Raw genomic sequence first — 19,128 nt, 5'->3', positions numbered from 1 at the left:
AAATTGTAAAAGATTTTAGGGGCTTATCAGTTAGTTTTACAGACAAAGGAAGATGACAATGTGTGAAATAAAAAGTGTTAAAATATCTTAAAATACAAGTATTAAAGACTAAAATGAAACCATCGGATGGCAACTCACGTTTGAAGAGCGTCCAGTTCTGCGGTTGCTTTGTCCACCGCATTCTTAGCTGTTTGGATGTGCTGGCAATAATCAGTGACCATCTGCAGCTGAGCCTCCTTACTCTGGATAATATTAGCTGCATCCTGGGCAGCACTGCTCCACTGGTCCTCCAGATGCTCCAGAGTGTCCCTATTCTCAGCAACAGCCCCTCTCAACTGAGAGAGCAATGCTACCTGGGCCAGGGCAGCCTCTCTGCACTCCTGTATGCAGCAGGCAAGAGTGAGACACACAAAGGCTGAATTTTAAATTCAGAATGAGCTTATCTGACCTTCTGTGAACTCAGGTTCATTGTTATTTGAATTGCGAACACAAGGGCCTACTGTGAAAATGCTCTGTAAAATGTTTTATTATTACAATTATCATGATTTTTAAAAAATATTCTTATTCTTATTATTGTTGTTGTTGTTGTTGTTGTTGTTGTTGTTGTTAATAATAATAATAATAATAATAATAATAATAATAATAATAATAATAATAATAATAATAAGGAGGCACTTTAGCACCATGGATGTTTTTCTAGTGATTCATGCTGCATAATCTCACCTGAGCCTCCTCCACCTGCTGGGCCATGGCTGTTGGGCTCAGCTCAGCTGAGCGGTTCTTGCAGTTCAGGAGTTTAGATATAACCCTACTTAGATGACTGTCCATGCTACTGGTAGATGAAATCAGAACCTCTGGAGCATCCTCAAGTGGTTTACCCTTCAGACAGAAAGACACGTCAGATGCAGAACAGGATTTGTTAAGGCACAAGCTTTGGTTTTGTTGTTTAATTTAGGGCCTATATGAAAATATATATCAGAAAAAAACAGTTTGAGGGAGGAATTGTTATGATCCTCTCTACAGAGTAAGATATGTCTTGACCATATAAATTGCCTCAAAGGTCTCACAAACAACCTTTGCAAACTCTGCTTTGAGGTTTTTCTTGAGTTTACTTCATATATCTAAAACTGGATTGAACTGAACTGATGTGAAAGAGGATTAAAAAAGAGTCAAAATAACTAAGAATTATGATCTACATTTCAGCCAGTAATTATGATAGTACATGTTCATCACCGCTTTATTTGAAAGATTATTCTGTATTTTAATCCTACATATAGAAAGTGACCATTTGGAACTTCTGTGACTTTCTTGGTTCAAAAACAAACACAGAGCCAATGACAGATAATATTTATTTTACCTCAATGAGTTGACTGCTGGGTCCCATGTCTTTGAGTAGCTGTATCACTGTCAAAATGGATGTTTCTCCTGGTGACTCCAGTACTGTTCTCTCAGTTTCCATGTCATTTGCGTCTATTTTGTTTTCTTGAGGGGTCAGTCCTTTCAAATGGGGTTCTTCACCCAGTACAGTATCACCTGATGATATCTGAACCACCTGCAGTGATGTGTCAGTACTGAATACTTGCTCCTATAGTGGACATGAAACTAGGTATTAATGCACATATATATACACTCCATGTCAGCGGTCCCCAATCCCCGGGTCACGGACCGGAGTCGCTTGGTACCGGGCCATGATAGTTGAGGTTCGGGTGTGAAATTTATGGTTTTCAGGGTTTTTATTGGTTTTTATCGCTGGCTTCCCTAGGTCTTTTCCAGTGTGTTATGAATAAATCTACTTCTTTTTTTTTGGTACCAGTTTTATTTTGTTGGATTAATTCGCGACAACGTAAAGGCCGGTCCGTGAAAATATTGTCAGACATAAACCGGTCCATGGCGCAAAAAAGGTTGCGGACCGCTGCTCTTTGTGACCAAATTTTACAAAAACATTAAGTTGTATTAAATAAGACTTGACTAACAGGTGAGGCCATTAACGCTGAAGAAGTGAAATCATACACCAATTGAGAAATTACATTTGTTTTTTGAAAGACCTCTGCATAATGCAACTTCTTTTAGCAATCAAGAAGTTCCCTTTGCAAGATTGAAGGCTTTTCTGGACTGGCTTTGGTAGACAAGTTCATGTTTTACATGTAGGCTATGCATTAGTCTATATATGATGCAGGGTTAACATAATTGCACTTTATCATAGAAAAATAGGTCATCATAACATACCTGTGGCAGTTTCTTAAGCCTTGTTCCAGTGGCCTCCATGGTAGTGATGGTGGTTGTTGTGCTTATGCTGAATGGCAGTTCTACACTGGTGCTTCTTTCTTTTTCCTTTTCTTGAATTTTCTTCTTCTGCTTCTCTTCTTCTTCTTTCCTATTTGTTGCATCTGTTTGGACTTTAGGATACACAACTGGTTCTGACAGGAGTTTGGTAAAGCTTTTTGGAGCATCTGCTTTATTCATCTCAGATGCAGGCTTTTCTTTCTCTGCTTCAAGAGACCTAAGCTCTTGGGTTTGTGTTATTTTTTCAGACTTCGTAGTTGTTTGATCACTGTCAGTCCTTGCACTTGTTGCTATCACAACAGATGTGGTTATGGTGGCCGGTATATTTGGCTGTAGAGTGGGTACGCTAGACCCCATGCTGAGTTTTTCCACTGTAACAGACACTTCATGCTGGCCTTTAGGTGCATCAAGTACATCTTTAGTTACAAACTCCTCTCGCAGATTGACGTCCTTTGGTCTCTCCTCTGTGGTATTCAAGAACTTCAACTTATTAAGAGTTTCTGGTTTTACAGTGTCTCGTTCAGATAAACTTATTTCTACACATGTTGACTCTGTTTCACCTGCATGTATCAGTACAGATTGAGCTGTGTCAGCCTGAGCTACACCTTCCTTCATTTCAGTCCTAAATTGTTGGACTTCTACTACTCTGGTTTTAACTTCAGCCTCTTTAGGAAGAACCTCAGCTGCACTCGTATCTCTGTGTTCTTCTGAACTTTCACACTGGATACTTGATCGAGATGTATCTGTTCTTGACACATGCTCTTCTCGAACTGCTGGTATTACAAGCACCTCAGGGTCCATCTGAATTTTCTTCATTTTAACAAATTTGACATCCAGGCTTGTGGGTACGTCTTCCACTCCATGTGTTAATACTTTAGGGTGCTTGTCTTGGACAAATTCCTTAGTCACAATAGGTTTGTCTTCTGTGGTTTTCAAGAGCTCTCCACTGACCTCTGGCTCTAGCAGAGCAGGCTGAGCGGAGTCACTTTTTTCTATCATGAAAGATGTCTGTTCATGCTCATGACGACTTGTTGGTACTTCTACTTGTAAAACAAGCACCTCAGGCTCAATCTGGGTTTCGTCTACTGTAACAGACTTGCCACTTAGGCTCTTGGGTGCATCACCCACTCCATGCATTAACAATTTAGAAGAGCCTTCTTTGACACCAAGTTTCTTAATCCCTGTAGGTCTGCCCTGTGCGATTTCCAAGATCTTTAGCTCAATCAGTGTTTCTTGTTTTACAATGTCTTGCTCAGGTAAGCGTATTTGTGCAGATGTTGTCTCTGCTTCACTTGATTGCTCCAGTGTAGTTTGAGTGGAGTCACTCTGAGCTGCAATTTTTGGTCTTTCAGCGCTAATTTGTTTCTCCTTCACTGTGACTGAAGCTTCAGAGGGCTCTGCTTGGACCACAAGGTCCTTAGTCACCATAGGTCTATCTTGTGTGGTTTTCAAGATTTCTTGCTTAGACACTATTTCTGATTTTACATTGTGTGGCTCAGATACAATTATTTTTGTAGAACTTACTGCTTCGTTTTCCAGCAGTCCAGGTTGAACAGAGTCAAACTGAACATCCTCTTGTCTTTCAGTAATGATTTGTTGCTCCTCCATTCTAACTGCTGCCTCCTCAGGATGAACCTCAGCTGTTTTGTCTTTCTGTTCTTTTTCTATTTCACCGTGAAATATCGTTTGACCCGTATCTGTTCTTGATGCTGCTGCTGTCATGACTAACGTTCTTTCATGCTCCTTGTCGCTGGTTGACATATTGAGTTGTAAAATACACACTTGAGGTTCTGCCTGGATTTTCTCTGCTGTGACTGATAGTTTGTCCACACTTTTTGGTGAATCAAGCACAACATTTGTGGAGAACTGTGTAGTTTTCATGAGTTCTTGCTCAGTTACTGTTTCTGATTGTACAGCTTCTCCCTCAGGTAAGCTAATTTCTGCAGATGCTATTTTTCTTGGCGGCAGCACTGCAGGTTGAGTTGAGTCCACCAGAGCTACATCTTCTTGTGTTTCAGTGCTGATTTGTTGCACCTCCATTCCAACTGTTGCCTCCCCAGGGTGAGCATCAGCTGGACTCACATCTTTCTTTTCAAGTTCTGAATCACATTCGATATTTATTTGAGACATGTCTGTTCTGCTGTCTGTGGTCTTCAAGAGCTCTTGCTCAGTCACCAGTTCTGGTTTTACAACATGTTTTTCAGATAAGCAAATTTCTGCAGAGACTGTCTCTGGTTCACGTGTCTGCAGCAGAGAAGGTTGAGTGGAATCGCTCTGCGCCACATCTTCTGGTCTAGCAGCTTCCTCAGGTTGAACTTCAGCGGCAGTCAAATCTTTGTTTACTGCAATGATTTCAGACTGGATACTTGAATGAGCTACATCTGCTCTGGGTACATCTGTTACCACAACAAATGTTCTTTTATCCTCCTCCTGGCTGGTTGGTGAAACAAGGACCTCAGGCTCCCCCTGGACTTTCTCTTTTGTAATCGTCTTGTCATCCAGGCTCATGGGTATGTCATCCAGTTCATTTGGTTTGGGCTGCTCACCTTGGATCACAAGTCCCTTAGTCACAGTAGATCTATGCTTTGTGGTTTTCAAGAGCTCTTGCTCAGTCACTGGTTCTAGTTTTACAGTTTCTTGCATTGATAAGTTTATTTCTGCAGAAGCTATCCCTACTTCAGCTGGTGGACCTGAGTCGCTCTGAGTCACATCCCCTTGTCTATCAGTGGTGATTTGTTGCACTTTGATTATATATTCAGTCTCCTGTGTAACCTCAGCTGAAGTATCATCTTTATTTCCCAGCTCCCTTTCCCTTTCACGCTGGATACTTAAATGAGCTGTATCTGGTTTTGGTTCTGCTGATGTCTTCACAAATATCTTTTCCTGTTCTTTTTGACTGATTGGTATATCCAGCTGTAAAACTTTCACTTGAGGCTCCACTTGAATTTGCTTTATTGCAACTGATTTTTCATCCAAGTTTTTGAGTGAATCAAGCACATCTTTTGTGGGGACATCCTGTTTCATGTTGTAATCCTTCACCTCCACTGATCTAGCAGTTTTCAAGGTCTCTAGTGCAATCATTGTTTGTGGTTCTGCAGTGTCTTGTTCAGGTAAGCTTATTTCTGCAGATTGTGTTTTCTTTGCTTCACCTGGCTGAAAAAGTGCAGCTTGAGTAGATTCACACTGAGCCACGAGATCCACTGGCATTTTAGTCTTCATTTGCTGCACCTTTATTGTAAAGCTAATTTCTTGTTCAGGTTGAACATCAGCTGAAGTCAAATCTTTGTTTACTTGAGAATGTTCAGACTGGATACTTATATCTGTTCTTGGCACATCTGCTTTCGAGACAAATGATCTTTCATGCTCCTCATGGCTGGCTGGTAAAACAACATCAGGCTCCACTTGGACTTTTTCTGCTTTTTCATCCAGGCTCATGGGTATATCATTCCCTCTATGTATTGACAGTTCAGAGCGCTCTTTTTGGACCCCAGTTTCCTTAGTTATCATAGGTCTGTCCTGTGTGTTTTTCAGGAGCTCCTGCTCAGTCAGTTTTTCTGGTTTTACAGTATCTTGTTTGGATATGTTTATTTCTGCAGACATTGCCCCTGCTTCACTTTGCAGGAGTGCATTTTGAGAGGAATTACTTTGATCCAGATACTTTTGTGTGTCCAAGGTGATTGGTTGCACTTTGACTATAACTTCAGCCTCCTCAGACGGTACATGAACTCCTTCACACTGCAAACTTGATTGAGCTGTATCTATCTTTGGTTCGGCTGCTGTCATGACAAACGTCTGTTTCTGTTCTTCATTACTGGTTGGTATATCTATTTGTAAAACTCGCACTTGAGGCTCAACAAGGTTTTTCTCTCCTGTAACCAGTTTTTCATCCAAAGTGTGGGATACATCAGGTACATCTGTTTTGGAGACCTCTTTTAAGTCGTAATCCTTCAGCTCCTCTGGTTTCTGTGTGGTTCCCAGGATCTCTAACTCAATTGCCGTTTGTGGTTTTACAGTGTCTTCCTTAAATAAGCTTATTTCTGCAGATATTGTCTCTGTTTCAACTGGCTGCAGCAGAACAGTTTGAGTAGAGTCACTCTGAGCCACATCCTTTGGCGTTTCTGTGCTGATTTGTTGTACCTTGACTATGAGTGTAGCCTCCTCAGGGTTAACCTGAATTGCAGTCTCTTTTTGTTCCCACTGCATACTTGATTGAGCTGTATCTGCCATTGGTACTGCTGCTGTCATGACAAATGTCTTTTCCTGTTCTTCATGACTCGTAGGTATATCAAGCTGTAAAACTCGCACTTGAGAGTCCCCCAATATTTCCTTTTCATCCAAGCTTTTGGGTAAATCAAGTACATCTTTTTTAGAGACCTCCTCTTTTAAGTTGTAGTTCTTCAGCTCCCCTTTGCTATCCTGTGTGGTTTTCAAGATCTCTAGCTCAATCACCATTTCTGATTTTATAGTGTCTTGCTCAGATAAGCTTATTTCTGCAGATACTCTCTCTTGTTCACTTGCCTGCAGAAGTGCAGGTCGAGAAGAGGCAGACATCTCCACATTATCTTGCATTTCAATGCTGATTTGTTGCATCTGTACTCTGACTGTAGCTTCCTCTGGGTGAACCACAACTGCGGTTTTATGGCTGGTTGGTATTTCATAGTCCAAACTAAGCACTTTAGTCTCCACTTGGATTTTATCCCCTGTAACAGACTTGTCATCTGGGCTCATGGGCACATGTTTTTCTGAGGTGAAAACAATTGCAGTAGGCTGACTAGAGCCTTGGTCAGCCTTAATATCATTCCCTTCAGCACTGCTTACTTGCAGTTCTACACTGGTTGTCTCAACGTTGCTTTGTGGTGTGGTCTCACACTGTACAGTCAAGTGCTCCATGTGCATCTGGGGGTCATTGTGCACTGAGACAGTAATATTTTCAGATGTGTGTATTCTTGTCTTTATACTCATTTCTTCAGCTTTGAATGCTTCATCTTCAAGAGACTTTTGAACCTTGATGCCTAAAATATTTTGCCCATCGTCATGTTGGATGTTGACTTCAGGTTGTATTTGTAAGTTCTCTGAGACTGTTTGCTGACTCATAGTCTCATTTAGCTTAGATGGGGCTATTTCTGTTACATCTGTCTCTGTCTCATGAGGCTGCTCCATTGAAACAATGGCAAAAGTAATAGATTCCTTATCAGAAATTCTTGTGTCTGGCTGATATTGGTTTGTCTCAAACAATTGTGGGACTGTTCGATCAGGCAGCTCAAGAACTAAATACCTCTTCGGAACTTCTTCTGTGTTACTCCATAATTTGTTAATACAATCTGCAATATTTGTTGTATCTGTAAAACTAGAAGAAAGACATGGCTGCATTTGTGGCGCTGTGTCTGAATCTCTTGCATCAGATTGAGGTGCTGTGCATTCTGGTGCCTTGTTATCAGACTGAAGAGAAACTTTTGGACTGTCTGACTTTCTTTCACATGGTGAAAACTTAGTTGATTCTATAGAAATACTGTCAGTTGTTACAGTGACTGTCTGCAAACTTAAATGTGCTTTTCCCTTTTCAATTTCTTTCTCCATTTCGTTGTACTCCAATAGACTCTCTGACGTCTTCTTTGATGTAGGAAGTTCAGGTTTTTCCAGGGAAAGGTTCTGATCCATATTTTCTCTATCTGGATGTCTATCAATAGGTGGGACTGAATCAGAAGCAATGGAAAGTTCAACATCATCTGACTTTCCTCCAGTTTGTATGGGAGATACGTCTTCCAAAACTACAGCAGTAACTTGCTCTGTAGATGAGACTGACAGAATCTCATTGTCATGTTCTGTTTGAGTTGGAATCTGGTCCTTGATTGCAAGATCAGGAGAAACCTTTGGAATCTCTGGTTTTCTTTCACTTGGTGAGAATTCAATTGACTCTACAGTTTCAGTTTTTCTAGTAATCACCTGTAAATGCAAGGCTATCTTTTCCCTTCCACTTTCTTTCTCTGTGTCCTCAGACTCCACAAGACTCTTTGAAGTTTTCCTTGTTTGGGGGGCTTCAGGTTTTTCCAAAGTGGTAATCTTAGCTTCCCCGGTGGAACCCACAGATTCAGGTTCTTTCAAAGTCGCAGGCAAATCCGTACTAATAAGTTCGGAGGAAGCTTTACGACTCTTTGACTTTCTTTTGGGTGGTGAGTGCTGTGTGGATGAGACTGACAGCGTTTCACTGTCATGCTCCTTTGTAGTTGGAATCTGGTCCTTGCTTGCAAGCTCAAGGGAAACCTTTGGAATCTCTGGTTTTCTTTCACTTGGTGAAAATGCCGTTGACTCTACAGAAACAGTTTCAGTTTTTTCAGTAATCACCTGTACATTTAAAGCTGCGTTTTCCATTTCTGTTTCTTTCTCTATTTTCTTGGACTCTACAAGACTCTCAGAAGATTTCCTGGTTGGGGGGACTTCAGGTCTTTCCAAAGTGGTAATTTTAGCTTCCTTGGTGGAACCCGCAGATTCAGGTTCTTTCAAGGTCTCAGGCAAATCTGTACTAATAAGTTCGGAGGAAGCTTTACGACTCTTTGACTTTCTTTTGGGTGGTGAGTGCTGTGTGGATGAGACTGACAGCGTTTCACTGTCATGCTCCTTTGTAGTTGGAATCTGGTCCTTGCTTGCAAGCTCAAGGGAAACCTTTGGAATCTCTGGTTTTCTTTCACTTGGTGAAAATGCCGTTGACTCTACAGAAACAGTTTCAGTTTTTTCAGTAATCACCTGTACATTTAAAGCTGCGTTTTCCATTTCTGTTTCTTTCTCTATTTTCTTGGACTCTACAAGACTCTCAGAAGATTTCCTGGTTGGGGGGACTTCAGGTCTTTCCAAAGTGGTAATTTTAGCTTCCTTGGTGGAACCCGCAGATTCAGGTTCTTTCAAGGTCTCAGGCAAATCTGTACTAATAAGTTCCGAGGAAGCTTTACGACTCTTTGACTTTCTTTTGGGTGGTGAGTGCTGTGTGGATGAGACTGACAGCGTTTCACTGTCACGCTCCTTTGTAGTTGGAATCTGGTCCTTGATTGCAAGCTCAAGGGAAACCTTTGGAATCTCTGGTTGTCTTTCACTTGGTGAAAATGCCGTTGACTCTACAGCAACAGTTTCAGTTTTTTCAGTAATTACCTGTACATTTAAAGCTGCGTTTTCCATTTCTGTTTCTTTCTCTATTTTCTTGGACTCTACAAGACTCTCAGAAGATTTCCTGGTTGGGGGGACTTCAGGTCTTTCCAAAGTGGTAATTTTAGCTTCCTTGGTGGAACCCACAGATTCAGGTTCTTTCAAGGTCTCAGGCAAATCCGTACTAATAAGTTCCGAGGAAGCTTTACGACTCTTTGACTTTCTTTTGGGTGGTGAGTGCTGTGTGGATGAGACTGACAGCGTTTCACTGTCATGCTCCTTTGTAGTTGGAATCTGGTCCTTGATTGCAAGCTCAAGGGAAACCTTTGGAATCTCTGGTTGTCTTTCACTTGGTGAAAATGCCGTAGACTCTACAGCAACAGTTTCAGTTTTTTCAGTAATTATCTGTACATTTAAAGCTGCATTTTCCATTTCTGTTTCTTTCTCTATTTTCTTGGACTCTACAAGACTCTCAGAAGATTTCCTGGTTGGGGGGACTTCAGGTCTTTCCAAAGTGGTAATCTTAGCTTCCTTGGTGGAACCCACAGATTCAGGTTCTTTCAAGGTCTCAGACAAATCCGTACTAATAAGTTCTGAGGAAGCTTTACGACTCTTTGACTTTCTTTTGGTTGGTGAGCGCTGTGTGGATGAGACTGACAGCGTTTCACTGTCATGCTTCTTTGTAGTTGGAATCTGGTCCTTGATTGCAAGCTCAAGGGAAACCTTTGGAATCTCTGGTTGTCTTTCACTTGGTGAAAATTCAGCTGACTCTACAGCAACAGTTTCAGTTTTTTCAGTAATCACCTGTACATCTAAAGTTGTGTTTTCCATTTCTGTTTCTTTCTCTATTTTCTTGGACTCTACAAGACTCTCAGAAGATTTCCTGGTTGGGGGGACTTCAGGTCTTTCCAAAGTGGTAATTTTAGCTTCCTTGGTAGAACCCGCAGATTCAGGTTCTTTCAGGGTCTCAGGCAAATCCGTACTAATAAGTTCCGAGGAAGCTTTACGACTCTTTGACTTTCTTTTGGGTGGTGAGCACTGTGTGGATGAGACTGACAGCGTTTCACTGTCATGCTCCTTTGTAGTTGGAATCTGGTCCTTGCTTGCAAGCTCATGAGAAACCTTTGGAATCTCTGGTTGTCTTTCACTTGGTGAAAGTTCAGTTGACTCTACAGAAACAGTTTCAGTTTTTCTAGTAATCACCTTTAAATGCAAGGCTATCTTTTCCCTTCCACTTTCTTTCTCTGTGTCCTCAGACTCCACAAGACTCTCTGAAGTTTTTCTTGTTTGGAGGGCTTCAGGTTTTTCCAAAGTGGTAATTTTAGCTTCCTTGGTGGAACCCACAGATTCAGGTTCTTTCAAGGTCTCAGGCAAATCCGTACTAATAAGTTCGGAGGAAGCTTTACGACTCTTTGACTTTCTCTTGGGTGGTGAAAGCTTTCCTTTATTCATAGCAGTAATTTTTGTTGTTGCTGTGGAAACCTCTGGAGATACAGGAGATCTCTGACTATCAGTCTCTTCATCTTTCTTTGTCAGTTCCCCCATAGCATATTCAGTCTGCACAGCGACCACCTCTGAAGGTGTGCTAGATTTCACACTATAGAGCTCTTTCTTAGTATATTCATTTTCTGTATCAGGCTGTCTTTCAATGGTTAGAAGTGACTCAGGAGCTATGGAAAATTCAACAGGATCTGACTTTCCTCCAGTTTGTATGGGAGATATGTCTTCCAAAACAACAGCAGTAACTTGGTCTGTAGAGGAGACTGACAGAATCTCATTGTCATGTTCTGTTTGAGTTGGAATCTGGTCCTTGATTGCAAGCTCAGGAGAAATCTTTGGAATCTCTGGTTTTCTTTCACTTGGTGAAAGTTCAGTTGACTCTACAGCAACAGTTTCAGTTTTTCTAGTAATCACCTGTAAATGCAAGACTATCTTTTCCCTTCCACTTTCTTTCTCTGTGTCCTCAGACTCCACAAGACTCTTTGAAGTTTTCCTTGTTTGGAGGGCTTCAGGTTTTTCCAAAGTGGTAATCTTAGCTTCCACGGTGGAACCCACAGATTCAGGTTCTTTCAAGATCTCAGGCAAATCTGTACTAATAAGTTCGGAGGAAGCTTTACGACTCTTTGACTTTCTTTTGGGTGGTGAGCGCTGTGTGGATGAGACTGACAGCATTTCACTGTCGTGCTCCTTTGTAGTTGGAATCTGGTCCTTGATTGCAAGCTCAGGAGAAACCTTTGGAATCTCTGGTTGTCTTTGACTTGGTGAAAATGCCGTAGACTCTACAGCAACAGTTTCAGTTTTTTCAGTAATCACCTGTACATTTAAAGCTGCGTTTTCCATTTCTGTTTCTTTCTCTATTTTCTTGGACTCTACAAGACTCTCAGAAGATTTCCTGGTTGGGGGGACTTCAGGTTTTTCCAAAGTGGTAATTTTAGCTTCCTTGGTGGAACCCACAGATTCAGGTTCTTTCAGGGTCTCAGGCAAATCCGTACTAATAAGTTCCGAGGAAGCTTTACGACTCTTTGATTTTCTTTTGGTTGGTGAGCGCTGTGTGGATGAGACTGACAGCGTTTCACTGTCATGCTCCTTTGTAGTTGGAATCTGGTCCTTGATTGCAAGCTCAAGGGAAACCTTTGGAATCTCTGGTTGTCTTTGACTTGATGAAAATGCCGTAGACTCTACAGCAACAGTTTCAGTTTTTTCAGTAATCACCTGTACATTTAAAGCTGCATTTTCCATTTCTGTTTCTTTCTCTATTTTCTTGGACTCTACAAGACTCTCAGAAGTTTTCCTTGTTTGGAGGGCTTCAGGTTTTTCCAAAGTGGTAATCTTAGCTTCAACGGTGGAACCCACAGATTCAGGTTCTTTCACGGTCTCAGGCAAATCCATACTAATAAGTTCGGAGGAAGCTTTACGACTCTTTGACTTTCTTTTGGGTGGTGAGCGCTGTGTGGATGAGACTGACAGCGTTTCACTGTCATGCTCCTTTGTAGTTGGAATCTGGTCCTTGATTGCAAGCTCGAGAGAAACCTTTGGAATCTCTTGTTGTCTTTCACTTGGTGAAAGTTCAGTTGACTCTACAGCAACAGTTTCAGTTTTTCTAGTAATCACCTGTAAATGCAAGGCTATCTTTTCCCTTCCACTTTCTTTCTCTGTGTCCTCAGACTCCACAAGACTCTTTGAAGTTTTCTTTGGTTGGAGGGCTTCAGGTTTTTCCAAAGTGGTAATCTTAGCTTCAACGGTGGAACCCACAGATTCAGATTCTTTCAAAGTCTCAGGCAAATCCGTACTAATAAGTTCTGAGGAAGCTTTACGACTCTTTGACTTTCTTTTGGGTGGTGAGTGCTGTGTGGATGAGACTGACAGCGTTTCACTGTCGTGCTCCTTTGTAGTTGGAATCTGGTCCTTGATTGCAAGCTCAAGGGAAACCTTTGGAATCTCTTGTTGTCTTTCACTTGGTGAAAGTTCAGTTGACTCTACAGCAACAGTTTCAGTTTTTCTAGTAATCACCTGTAAATGCAAGGCTATCTTTTCCCTTCCACTTTCTTTCTCTGTGTCCTCAGACTCCACAAGACTCTTTGAAGTTTTCTTTGGTTGGAGGGCTTCAGGTTTTTCCAAAGTGGTAATCTTAGCTTCAACGGTGGAACCCACAGATTCAGGTTCTTTCACGGTCTCAGGCAAATCCGTACTAATAAGTTCGGAGGAAGCTTTACGAGTCTTTGATTTTCTTTTGGTTGGTGAGCGCTGTGTGGATGAGACTGACAGCGTTTCACTGTCATGCTCCTTTGTAGTTGGAATCTGGTCCTTGATTGCAAGCTCATGAGAAACCTTTGGAATCTCTGGTTGTCTTTCACTTGGTGAAAGTTCAGTTGACTCTACAGCAACAGTTTCAGTTTTTCTAGTAATCACCTGTAAATGCAAGGCTATCTTTTCCCTTCCACTTTCTTTCTCTGTGTCCTCAGACTCCACAAGACTCTCTGAAGTTTTCTTTGGTTGGAGGGCTTCAGGTTTTTCCAAAGTGGTAATCTTAGCTTCCCCGGTGGAACCCACAGATTCAGATTCTTTCAAAGTCTCAGGCAAATCCGTACTAATAAGTTCTGAGGAAGCTTTACGACTCTTTGACTTTCTCTTGGGTGGTGAAAGCTTTCCTTTATTCATAGCAGTAATTTTTGTTGTTGCTGTGGAAACCTCTGGAGATACAGGAGATCTCTGACTATCAGTCTCTTCATCTTTCTTTGTCAGTTCCCCCATAGCATATTCAGTCTGCACAGTGACCACCTCTGAAGGTGTGCTAGATTTCACACTATAGAGCTCTTTCTTAGTATATTCATTTTCTGTATCAGGCTGTCTTTCAATGGTTAGAAGTGACTCAGGAGCTATGGAAAATTCAACAGGATCTGACTTTCCTCCAGTTTGTATGGGAGATATGTCTTCCAAAACAACAGCAGTAACTTGGTCTGTAGAGGAGACTGACAGAATCTCATTGTCATGTTCTGTTTGAGTTGGAATCTGGTCCTTGATTGCAAGCTCAGGAGAAATCTTTGGAATCTCTGGTTTTCTTTCACTTGGTGAAAGTTCAGTTGACTCTACAGCAACAGTTTCAGTTTTTCTAGTAATCACCTGTAAATGGAAGACTATCTTTTCCCTTCCACTTTCTTTCTCTGTGTCCTCAGACTCTATAAGACTCTCAGAAGATTTCCTGGTTGGGGGGACTTCAGGTCTTTCCAAAGTGGTAATTTTAGCTTCCTTGGTGGAACCCGCAGATTCAGGTTCTTTCAAGGTCTCAGGCAAATCCGTACTAATAAGTTCCGAGGAAGCTTTACGACTCTTTGACTTTCTTTTGGGTGGTGAGTGCTGTGTGGATGAGACTGACAGCGTTTCACTGTCATGCTCCTTTGTAGTTGGAATCTGGTCCTTGATTGCAAGCTCAAGGGAAACCTTTGGAATCTCTGGTTGTCTTTCACTTGGTGAAAATGCCGTTGACTCTACAGCAACAGTTTCAGTTTTTTCAGTATTCACCTGTACATTTAAAGCTGCATTTTCCATTTCTGTTTCTTTCTCTATTTTCTTGGACTCTACAAGACTCTCAGAAGATTTCCTGGTTGGGGGGACTTCAGGTCTTTCCAAAGTGGTAATTTTAGCTTCAACGGTGGAACCCACAGATTCAGGTTCTTTCAAGGTCTCAGGCAAATCCATACTAATAAGTTCCGAGGAAGCTTTACGACTCTTTGACTTTCTTTTGGGTGGTGAGCGCTGTGTAGATGAGACTGACAGCGTTTCACTGTCATGCTCCTTTGTAGTTGGAATCTGGTCCTTGATTGCAAGCTCGAGAGAAACCTTTGGAATCTCTGGTTGTCTTTCACTTGGTGAAAATTCAGCTGACTCTACAGCAACAGTTTCAGTTTTTTCAGTAATCACCTGTACATTTAAAGCTGCGTTTTCCATTTCTGTTTCTTTCTCTATTTTCTTGGACTCTACAAGACTCTCAGAAGATTTCCTGGTTGGGGGGACTTCAGGTCTTTCCAAAGTGGTAATTTTAGCTTCCTTGGTGGAACCCACAGATTCAGGTTCTTTCAAGGTCTCAGGCAAATCCATACTAATAAGTTCCGAGGAAGCTTTACGACTCTTTGACTTTCTTTTGGGTGGTGAGCGCTGTGTGGATGAGACTGACAGCGTTTCACTGTCATGCTCCTTTGTAGTTGGAATCTGGTCCTTGATTGCAAGCTCAAGGGAAACCTTTGGAATCTCTGGTTGTCTTTGACTTGATGAAAATGCCGTAGACTCTACAGCAACAGTTTCAGTTTTTTCAGTAATCACCTGTACATTTAAAGCTGCGTTTTCCATTTCTGTTTCTTTCTCTATTTTCTTGGACTCTACAAGACTCTCAGAAGATTTCCTGGTTGGGGGGACTTCAGGTCTTTCCAAAGTGGTAATTTTAGCTTCCTTGGTGGAACCCACAGATTCAGGTTCTTTCAAGGTCTCAGGCAAATCCATACTAATAAGTTCGGAGGAAGCTTTACGAGTCTTTGATTTTCTTTTGTTTGGTGAGCGCTGTGTGGATGAGACTGACAGCGTTTCACTGTCATGCTCCTCTGTAGTTGGAATCTGGTCCTTGATTGCAAGCTCGAGAGAAACCTTTGGAATCTCTGGTTGTCTTTCACTTGGTGAAAATTCAGCTGACTCTACAGCAACAGTTTCAGTTTTTTCAGTAATCACCTGTACATTTAAAGCTGCATTTTCCATTTCTGTTTCTTTCTCTATTTTCTTGGACTCTACAAGACTCTCAGAAGATTTCCTGGTTGGGGGGACTTCAGGTCTTTCCAAAGTGGTAATTTTAGCTTCCTTGGTGGAACCCACAGATTCAGGTTCTTTCAAGGTCTCAGGCAAATCCATACTAATAAGTTCTGAGGAAGCTTTACGACTCTTTGACTTTCTTTTGGGTGGTGAGCGCTGTGTGGATGAGACTGACAGCGTTTCACTGTCATGCTCCTTTGTAGTTGGAATCTGGTCCTTGATTGCAAGCTCAAGGGAAACCTTTGGAATCTCTGGTTGTCTTTGACTTGATGAAAATGCCGTAGACTCTACAGCAACAGTTTCAGTTTTTTCAGTAATCACCTGTACATTTAAAGCTGCGTTTTCCATTTCTGTTTCTTTCTCTATTTTCTTGGACTCTACAAGACTCTCAGAAGATTTCCTGGTTGGGGGGACTTCAGGTCTTTCCAAAGTGGTAATTTTAGCTTCCTTGGTGGAACCCACAGATTCAGGTTCTTTCAAGGTCTCAGGCAAATCCGTACTAATAAGTTCGGAGGAAGCTTTACGAGTCTTTGATTTTCTTTTGTTTGGTGAGCGCTGTGTGGATGAGACTGACAGCGTTTCACTGTCATGCTCCTCTGTAGTTGGAATCTGGTCCTTGATTGCAAGCTCATGAGAAACCTTTGGAATCTCTGGTTGTCTTTCACTTGGTGAAAGTTCAGTTGACTCTACAGCAACAGTTTCAGTTTTTCTAGTAATCACCTGTAAATGCAAGGCTATCTTTTCCCTTCCACTTTCTTTCTCTGTGTCCTCAGACTCCACAAGACTCTCTGAAGTTTTCTTTGGTTGGAGGGCTTCAGGTTTTTCCAAAGTGGTAATCTTAGCTTCCCCGGTGGAACCCACAGATTCAGATTCTTTCAAAGTCTCAGGCAAATCCGTACTAATAAGTTCTGAGGAAGCTTTACGACTCTTTGACTTTCTCTTGGGTGGTGAAAGCTTTCCTTTATTCATAGCAGTAATTTTTGTTGTTGCTGTGGAAACCTCTGGAGATACAGGAGATCTCTGACTATCAGTCTCTTCATCTTTCTTTGTCAGTTCCCCCATAGCATATTCAGTCTGCACAGTGACCACCTCTGAAGGTGTGCTAGATTTCACACTATAGAGCTCTTTCTTAGTATATTCATTTTCTGCATCAGGCTGTCTTTCAATGGTTAGAAGTGACTCAGGAGCTATGGAAAATTCAACAGGATCTGACTTTCCACCAGTTTGTATGGGAGATATGTCTTCCAAAACAACAGCAGTAACTTGCTCTGTAGAGGAGACTGACAGAATCTCATTGTCATGTTCTGTTTGAGTTGGAATCTGGTCCTTGATTGCAAGCTCAGGAGAAATCTTTGGAATCTCTGGTTTTCTTTCACTTGGTGAAAGTTCAGTTGACTCTACAGCAACAGTTTCAGTTTTTCTAGTAATCACCTGTAAATGCAAGACTATCTTTTCCCTTCCACTTTCTTTCTCTGTGTCCTCAGACTCTACAAGACTCTTTGAAGTTTTCCTTGTTTGGAGGGCTTCAGGTTTTTCCAAAGTGGTAATCTTAGCTTCCACGGTGGAACCCACAGATTCAGGTTCTTTCAAGATCTCAGGCAAATCTGTACTAATAAGTTCGGAGGAAGCTTTACGACTCTTTGACTTTCTTTTGGGTGGTGAGCGCTGTGTGGATGAGACTGACAGCGTTTCACTGTCATGCTCCTTTGTAGTTGGAATCTGGTCCTTGATTGCAAGCTCAGGAGAAAACTTTGGAATCTCTGGTTGTCTTTGACTTGGTGAAAATTCAGTTGACTCTACAGCAACAGTTTCAGTTTTTTCAGTAATCACCTGTACATTTAAAGCTGCGTTTTCCATTTCTGTTTCTTTCTCTATTTTCTTGGACTCTACAAGACTCTCAGAAGATTTCCTTGTTTGGAGGGCTTCAGGTCTTTCCAAAGTGGTAATTTTAGCTTTAACGGTGGAACCCGCAGATTCAGGTTCTTTGAAAGTCTCAGGCAAATCCATACTAATAAGTTCGGAGGAAGCTTTACGATTCTTTGACTTTCTTTTGGATGGGGAACGCTTTCCTTCATTGAAAGCAGTAATTTCTTTTGTTGCAGTTGCATCCTCTGGAGATAAAGGACATTTCTGACTATCTGGCTCTTCCTTTGTCTCAGTTGGCTTTGTCGTAGGCAAGAATGATATATCACTCTCATGTTGTATTGTAGTTGGATTCTGATCTTTGCTAGCAAGACCAAGATAAACCTTTGGATGCCCTGACTTTATGTCCATTATTGAAACCTCTATCAAGTTTTCATCAGTAGTTTCAGCTCTTCCACTATCCATAACTCCATGTAAATCTGGCTTTTTACTTTCAGTTTCTTTTTCACTTGGTTCTTTGATAACATCCGGAACTGATGGTGATGTCTTCTTTTCAGGCTGTTTCTTGGATTGTGTCTGTGCCACTGAAGGAAATTCTGGAGAACTCATTAAAGCCTTTGACTTTCCTGTGCTTGATGAAAATTGGCCTTTTTCTGTATCAGTTATTTCAGCTATCTTTTCTGGCATATTTGGAGTTTGAGTTGAAGACCCAGCAGGTATAGGTTTTTTCTTTTCAGTAACAAAACCTTTGTTCTCGCCATTAAAGTCCAAAGAAGAAGTTTTGCTTTGAGGATCTTCCCTAGTCTGAGGTAACTCAATATCACCAAGATCAAAGCAAAGTTCTGTGCTCTTTGATTTTCTCGTCATAGGCAATATTCTAGATTTTTCCATAGGTATTTCAGCTGACTCTGATGTTACGTTATACTTGTCTGATTCACCTTTGGTCTCTGTTGACTGCACACTAGCAACTTTTTCCAGTGGAAACATTGGCTCTGCAAGCTGAGAGACCTCAAAACTCTTTGACTTCTTACCTTTTTGAATGATTTCACTTTTTTCCACAGCCACTTTAGTTTGCTTACAAGTCATTGGAGATTTCTCACTACTAGGCTTTTGCTTATTCTCTGCCTCACCCTTGGTTATTTTTTCAGCATACAGCTGTTCAATTTCAGTTTCTTCAGTAACAGCAGGAGTTTCAGTGACCTTGTGCATCACAGTGGGTTCCTCAGAAGCAGGCTTATTTGCCTCATTTGTAACAGGCTCACCTGTGATATCTAACCTTACAGTTTTGGTCTGTGGTTCTTGAGAAGTAGTATAGCTTTGTATCACCACAGATGTTGAAGCAGAAGTAGGATAAACTGTTTTTTTCTCAGATGAGCGCTTGCTTTTTCGTGGCGGTGCCACCACAGAGGCCTTTGTCTCCTGCAGGTTCTCTGACGACTGGTTGTCAGGCAGTTTTTGTTTACTTCTTTGATTAAGTTCCTTGAATAGAGAGGTTAAGAAGCCATTAATTATGACAAACATATTTCCTTAATCCAATTAAGATACAGCAATATA

The 19,128-nt window shown here is 41.4% G+C and overlaps 1 protein-coding gene across 1 annotated transcript in view; it reads right to left on the bottom strand.

Moving 5' to 3' along the window:
- syne2b (spectrin repeat containing, nuclear envelope 2b) overlaps positions 1-19,128 on the bottom strand; it is a 150,190-nt gene that overhangs the window by 74,050 nt on the left and 57,012 nt on the right. Inside the window, exons 57-60 of the mRNA XM_026152943.1 lie at positions 2,227-19,053; positions 1,358-1,585; positions 724-879; positions 139-380 (exon numbers count right to left, since the gene is read on the bottom strand). Of these exons, the coding sequence (XP_026008728.1) occupies positions 139-380; positions 724-879; positions 1,358-1,585; positions 2,227-19,053 (17,453 nt within the window). The remainder of the gene's footprint in view (positions 1-138; positions 381-723; positions 880-1,357; positions 1,586-2,226; positions 19,054-19,128) is intronic.

This window comes from Astatotilapia calliptera, chromosome 19 (genome assembly GCF_900246225.1).
Source record: "Astatotilapia calliptera chromosome 19, fAstCal1.2, whole genome shotgun sequence".
NCBI classification, from domain to species: domain Eukaryota; kingdom Metazoa; phylum Chordata; class Actinopteri; order Cichliformes; family Cichlidae; genus Astatotilapia; species Astatotilapia calliptera.
This window is presented reverse-complemented; position numbering and strand designations above follow the sequence as displayed.